The 7,585-nt window shown below is 34.7% G+C and overlaps 1 protein-coding gene across 5 annotated transcripts in view; it reads right to left on the bottom strand.

The window, feature by feature from the left end:
• Positions 1–271: 271 nt before the first annotated feature.
• ITGA6 (integrin subunit alpha 6) overlaps positions 272–7,585 on the bottom strand; it is a 111,159-nt gene continuing 103,845 nt past the window's right edge. For 4 of the 5 annotated variants that reach the window (XM_072612330.1, XM_072612328.1, XM_072612332.1 and 1 more), the window contains one exon: positions 272–2,537. In XM_072612330.1, the coding sequence (XP_072468431.1) occupies positions 2,376–2,537 (162 nt within the window). In that variant the 3' untranslated portion in view covers positions 272–2,375. Of the gene's footprint in view, positions 2,538–4,928; positions 5,059–7,585 lie in introns of all 5 variants that reach the window. The other variant, XM_072612329.1, reaches the window with a different exon arrangement.

Below are 7,585 nucleotides of genomic sequence, written 5' to 3'. Positions count from 1 at the left end.
CTTATTAATCACAAATTTTATATAGCCTTTTCTTTGAGTGTTTGTTTACTCATTTACATTAAAAACTAGTCAAAATTGTATTTGGACAACTTTCAGATGATTTTGTACATTAAAAGTAATTAAATAACTCATGCTATTTCATAAGTCTTATATAAGACCTAGAAATAGCTGGTTTCAAGTAGAGAGAAAGTATGGCAATTAGGACTCTCTCACAGATGTTTGCTATGTTACAATACTAAAGTGGGCCTCATGACAGCGACTAAACAATAAGTACTTTATAAAAAAATTTTATTTCACACTTTTATACAAATATCCACAGGTACGTTCTCATCTTGGAATGATTTCACAACGTTAGTTACTATAAAAATTTATCAAATGCAAACAGACCAGTGACTTGACTTGAGATGACATTTTGCATAATTCTAAATTTAACACTGCAACAACATTCTTGCTTTTTGTGTTGTTGAAAACTACACCAACTTCAGGACATTCATTTTTTTATAGCAAAGGTCTACAAACAATGCCAACATAAGCAGCCTCTTAGCAGCTTATAAAGCCAGTACATTAGGATCTTGAGTTATCCAGACAAGAAAGTGAATTTTTAAACACTGATGCTACCTAGTTTTTTGAGACTAAAATTGTAAACAAAATACAATTTGTGTAAATGTCTCTATGAATGAAGACCTTTGAAATGCATAAGGATTTTAATGGCATGTAGTTCCTGAAAAGGAAAAAAAAAATACCCCAAACCAATGAAAGTACACATTTGGTATTTGGTACTTTTGGAAATTTCTTATACTAGTTTCAAACTAATTAGCACCTTCCTCCTTTCCCTCCCTATATAACTTAATATTTTGGAACATGATAGTTAGATAAACTATTTTATGATGTCCATTTCTATTCAAGATACAATCAATGTATGTAACACAGCAGTTGCCCTATTATGTCAGCAGAATGCAATAAGCAATTTGAAGGCATTGTAAAGTTCTTATTTTAATAATCACAAAGTCACTCAGGGAACGTAAGTTGGAGAAAAAACATCAATGCACTCTTTTGGTGGCTCTAATAGTAACCCAAAAATTAAAAGTCATGCTATTGTGCCTGAAAAATAAAATCACTGTTTTGACATTAGAGCATCATTCAGTAGTCTCAAATTGGATCAGTTCAGATCCACCATATGCACCTAGGCTTTTTCCAAGTGCTATTAATAGAGAGCATCTGGAGGAGTGAGGAAGAGAGACAAACAGGTCCATTTCCTCCAAGACTTCCTTAAAGCATGTGTGTGATGTTCTGCAAATAGTTGCTGGAGGGAAAACAAAATGCCCCCAAAACAAAAAAAAGAAAAAGAAAAAAAGGATTCTTACTGTTCAGTAAGGACAATCTTAATCTTAAGAGTTAAGTCCTATCTCTTAACCAAACCCAGATCTAGATGGAGTTTAGGAAGAATGAGAATGGGAAGAGAAAAGAGGGGAAGATGCTACAATATAGTTAAGTTTTAAGTTATTAAAAAAATATCTCTGGTATATTTATAAAGAATTATTATTTTCTTTTTGAAGTGGAAGATTTAGGTCAAAACCACTAACCACCTAGGTACTAACAATGATCACCTAAACGAATCAAAGAAAGGTAAATTGGATAGATAGTCTTTGGCCTATGTGTTAGTGAAAGGCAAAACCATTTATGAGAAAAATAAATACCAGGGCTAAAATATATACAAAAAAATAGAACTAGTATTCAAGCCTGGTGTGTGTGTGTGTGTTTGTGTGTGTGTGTGCGCGTGCATGTGTTAGTCAAAAAAGAAGATGATAACCTATGTATTTTGGTGTGAACAGTATTCACACAAATCTGAGGTGAAAAACAAGATGATCGGATGGCAGCATCATCTTCTATTGCACATTTGCTTGAAGACAGTACTTTAGCTTAAATCATGGTTGATTTAAAGTTCTCCAATTCTAGTGGAAAAAATGTTTGGAAAGGCAATGCTAGTATTATGAAACTTACTACACACCAGTAGATATCAGCACGACTGAGGATGGTGGCTTTCTTTCTAATATACTAATGGGAAGATTTCACAGGAGGTACAACCCAGCACAATCTTTCTCATGTTAGGTCAGTCACACCAACATGAAAAGCAATCTGGATATTTAAATTAAGGCAGTTTAAAAAAAAAAATCAGTTCTGTCCATCTCGAATTTAGCTGTGCAAAATAAAAGCCTTGGGATACGTAACAATATCCACAGTTTAAAACTGTAGGTCCATACTGTCTGTAGTAAGTCTGAAACCAATCCTCAGTTACCAAAGGAACTTTTAAAATCCATTTAAATGTCTGAGTTGGAAAACAAGAGAACAGTCTGGAGAGTGTGTTGTTTTTCCCCCTAGGAGTAGCTTTCATCTTCATTCCATTTTGTGATCCACTGTTTTTTTTCCAGGCCATCATTATATTTCTCATCTTTGATCTGTCGTTCCTCTTTCCGGATTCTTACAGCATGGTATCGGGGAACGCTGTCATCGTACCTGGAGCGCTTAAAGAATCCACACTAGAGGCAGAAAAAGGGAACAAAAATATTCAGTTATAAAATGCAAAAAAGAAAAAATGTACTAAGCAGGAATAGCTAAGTTTTTTTTTCTTTTAAAGTAATGCCCACATTTGGGAGAAAAGAAATAATTTTCCTTAAGAAAGGAACACATATGACTGAAAAGAAAAATGGCCGAGGTTGGAGAAAGGGAGAGTGATAGAGTGAGAATACAGAAGAAGAGCTTTTGCAACTGGAGGCCAAGTCCATTTTCACCTGTTGACTTTAGATTAAAAATTCTTTTTTTTACAACAGTGAAACCCATCTCTGTTCTAACAATTTAAGAGTTACTGGGAAAATGCTTCTACAATTTAACAAATAATCACAATATTACATTTGAATTATAGCTCATTTTAAAATCACACTAGGGGAGTCGTTTCAGCATAAAGGACATTTTGGAAATAGATTAGGAGCTAAATCAAGCCTGAAAAAAAAAAAAGAGAAAAGGTTTCCTTGCCAAAACAAACTGATGTTAAGTCACAAACATTTTGCAAGACAGTACTTGAATATACCAGTATGGTGTAACTGGCATATTTAAAAACCTTACCTATGCTTCCTGTTTAAAGCTTCATTGCTTTATCATATCTCCTAGGAGCTATATGTCATCTCAGTTGCATGGGACATGTTGACCTCTTTACAAGTTAATCCTTTTCTTTACAAATAATGAAGTAAACGTGTGCTAGCATTAAACTGAATTACACACTGCCTAAACCTTTTGTTTGTTTGAGCTGCCATGGGACTCACAACACCAACGAGAATGGCTTCTTGTTTTTCTTGGAAAATACAAGATGCCTTTTCCATTGAAAGTGCTATATGAATTAAACACTTTAGCTGTATCTACCCTGCTCTGTTGAAAGATGACGCAATCTGAATGGAAATTTTCTAGGTTATTTCGGAATCAAAAACTGTTTGGAATGCAGTGTGGTAGTAAAGGAAGAGTCTTCCAATTTAGAAATGCAGCTAGATGATGGATGATGAGCATATTTAGAATGAAAGATTAGACTGTTTATTATGCAACTACCTACAGGAACAGAATGCTTATGTTGAATGGTATTATAGTAGTATTAAAATACCATGGTAAAAAATGCATTAAGTATTAATATGGCAACAGGAAAAAAATGGTATGAGAGCTTTTGTCTCAAGGCTACTTCTATACTGACCACATTTTTTTCATGATTTATAATTTCAGACCACATCACAGTGGTATCTACCCACCATAAAACACAGCTATTACCCCATTTAAACAATGCAGTGATTAAATCACATTCAATGGCATGAGAGAAGTACTACGCTATTGAAATTTGCATGGGGTAGCAAACTGAGCCATGGAAAGGAACAGGAAGTTGGGAAAACGTCATCCTTTCCCTGTTTACCAAGATATCCAAAAAAAAAAAAAAAAGAGAGAGAGAGAAAGGGAAACACTCAACTTCTCTCATGGGTCTACAAATAAGAAAAGTAAAAGGAAATCCAAAAACTTCAGTGAAACCTCTAAAAAGAGTACATAGAGGTCCAAGTGCACTACAATAAACTCAGTGGACTGTCTAAATTACTTTGTTAAACTTAAATTTCTTTGTATCTTTTACTATTTCACTAGTGCGTAGAGTTTGAAATCCTAATTAGAGAAATTTTGGTAGTAATGTAGCTGAAATGGGCTTCGGCCTGTCTTGTGTTTGCAGCAAAGCAAGGCTGCATCTCTTGATCTTAGCAGCACAAGATTTCTGAACAACAAAATTATTCCAACTGTCAATCCCCCCTCCACTTAATGTAAGTAGATTAAAATGATAATGATGAAAAAATAAGGTAAAATTAAAATGATGAAAAACCCTTTTCATCAAGAGAAATAATGTTTTCAGCATGCAACAAAGGTTAATAAAACAGCCAACAGACAATTTCATGATTAACAAAAAAAAATCAGTAGCAATTTCTTATGTGTTTAAAATCTCCAATTTTGCTCACCATCTAATAGTGAGTACATATGTATGTATGCATGTGTGCACATACACACACACATATATATACACACAGAAGCAAGTTATAAAAGTTATAGAGATTTGAGTATTCTTTGTTTAAGAGTATATAAGGATTCAAATTTTTGCTACTGTTTTAGCTTGTATTGGAATAAAAGGGGAGGGGAAATCATACTTGTAGTTGAAGGATTTTTCCTATAATTTTTTTTAAAAGCATGTGAGCATTCAAATGCAAATAATGCAAATAAACAGAAGCAAGCAAGCACATGATGATACATGGAAACTCATGTGTTAATGAAACGAATGCAGCAAGCTCTTTCCCATAACATTAGCCACCACAACCACAGCGGGTCCCATAGCTAGCAATGAAAAAACATTCATCAATTACCAATTACAGAAGTAGCTCAATACTATGCATCAGAAGTAAGCCTCTCTTTATCAGATGGCTGAGCATGGATCTCAGCCTTGTGATATGTGGCATCAAAATGATCTTTCTTATTTCTCTTGAAGAAACCACACTATAAGGAAGCAAGGTACTTAGTCAATTTCACAGGTTGATGTACAATAGCCAAACAAAAGAAAACTCAGCACTTGATCCATTACTTTTATAGCCCATTTACAAAGATACCAATTTCAGTGGCAAGTAGGTAAGACAACACACTAAATATTTGGGGTAACATTCAACCTAATCCCTCCAGGACATATTATCTCTTCTGCTGATTTTGCTTTATGACTCCAACAACTAAAGAACCAAGATGGGTTAACCTATCAGAAGGGAATGGATTTCATTTATTCAGAAGAAAAATGTCAAGGTATGCATTTTCTCCAAACGAAAGGCTTAAACATGCCAAGCTGTGGCTTTGGTTTCATCTAGAAGGTGCATTGTGCCCTTTTGCAGAAGGTCAAAAGGCTGACCTATGCTGTTTGTTCAGACAAGTTAGGAAATGAATTCTCTTAAGTGAGACAGCGCAAATCCTAGGAAAAGAGTTTCTGAGGTTTTTTTTTTCTCCTTTCACAATAAATTCTGCAGAACAAATACCATCATCTACTCGAGGCCTAGGGATTTATGGAGTGAATTACAATACAAATTTGAAGACAGCACAGTGAAAGAATGATTGCTGTCATTTTCACAAATTCTGGAATGAACATGAAACCCTCAAATGGTAGAAACTTAAGTGAATTAGGTTAGGTCATTCTAAATGAGTATAAAAGCATTATCCCACTTTCCACTGTAATTTCCTTCATATAACTGGAGAACTTGGTCTATTTACTTATACTCAGTTCATAAGGTCTTGAAATTATACTTTGAAATATAGCTTGGCCTGATGGATCTGTGACCTTTGGCGAATTCAACTTCTTATGCTGACAAATGTTATGAAGGAAAAGATATACCTAGTTGATATTGGGAAATGTATGCTTGCTTGTGAAACCACCTACTGATCTCTCAATTATCCATGCTAATCAAGAGACAGTGTGATCTAAGGCAGAAGGGTCAAACTCTTGAGAGCAAAGCCCAAACAAGATTAAAATGTAACTGGGGAATGCTTAACAACATAAATAAAAATACAACATATATAATGTTAATTTGTGGTTTTCTAAATAGTCAATACACAGATCCAACCCTTTTCTATCTGAGTTTGACACCACTAGCTTAGTGGATAGAATGCCACCCTTGGAGTCAGGAAGTCCTGATTATGACAAATACTAGTTCTATGATCATGGGCAAGTCACTTAATCTTCCAATGCCCCAAGCAATTCTCTAACACTGTGAGTAAATATGAGTTGCTGATCTGAATTGGTGGAGGAATGTTCCCCACACCAAGAATTCACATGTCTGGGGGATCCAAATGGAGGAAAATCAAGGCCTTAGTATGATGGAAGTAACCATAAAATAATGAGTCTTAGTCACATGTGTATTCTGTACAAAAATTTAAAAGAAAAGAGTTATAGAATGGCAGATCAGGGAGTGATCTTAAAAATTATCCAATCAAACCCTATCATATTTCAAATAAGAAAACTCAGGCAAAGAGAGATTATATGATGTAGCCAAAGCAACACATCTAGTTGATGAGTGTGCTGGGGCTAGAAGTCATGTCTTTTAAGTACCTTTCCATGACACCAATTTTTAGATAGCCTATCTTTAGATAGGATAGTCTATCTGAAAGCTATCCTTAGGCACTCCCTAACACGAAAACACTTTTCTCTTGGTTTCATTTTTCTTGATTTTATTTTGGCATGGACTGGTTAGACTTGTCCCAGACTATGAAAAACACAATTACATAAACCTGATGCTTGAGCAGTAGAAGGTCTACATTGGGCTAATGGAGGTCAAGCTCTGTCTAAGATTCACTGTGAATTAAAAGCTCTTGGGATAATAAGAACTCCAAACACATCCTCTGGGAGAAGTCTGAGGAATGACTTCACTTTGGAAGAAACAAGTGTGGCAGAGGTTGGAGGATGCATAGTTCTCATTTATTATAGCAGAAAGGTGAAATAGTGTTTTGTATAGCCCATTACACTCTGAACTCTATTTGTAATTTGTAACTCTCTATTGTAATGAGGGTAGCTAGATAGCACAATGGCCAGAGCACCGAAGTCTGAAAGACCTGAGTTCAAATATGACTTCAGACACTTACTAGCTATGTGATCCTGGACAAGTCACTTAACCTTGTTGGCCTCAGTTTCCTCAACTGTAAAATGAGCTGAAGAAGGAAATGGCAAAATAGTCTAGTATCTTTGCCAAGAAAACTCCAAAATGGGGTCATGAAGAATTGAACATAACTGACAATGACTAAATAACAATAATATTGTAATATGAGGTGAGAGAATTGTGAATTACCAGTAATAATAAAAACCAGGCCACAAAATAGTGTCTGTATGTTGTAACCTCTAGGAAGAGCAGCATATATATATATATATATATATATATATATATATATGCAGGCAGACTCCTCATAAAAGATACATGTAGGAAGTATGTATACATATAAATATAATCCTCATATAAGATGTAGGATATGTATACATAACATATAAATCCTCTTA

Source organism: Notamacropus eugenii, chromosome 5 (assembly GCF_028372415.1).
Source record: "Notamacropus eugenii isolate mMacEug1 chromosome 5, mMacEug1.pri_v2, whole genome shotgun sequence".
In the NCBI taxonomy this organism is placed as follows: Eukaryota; Metazoa; Chordata; class Mammalia; order Diprotodontia; family Macropodidae; genus Notamacropus; species Notamacropus eugenii.
Note: the sequence above shows the minus strand (reverse complement) of the source record. Positions and strands in the feature narration are given on the sequence as shown.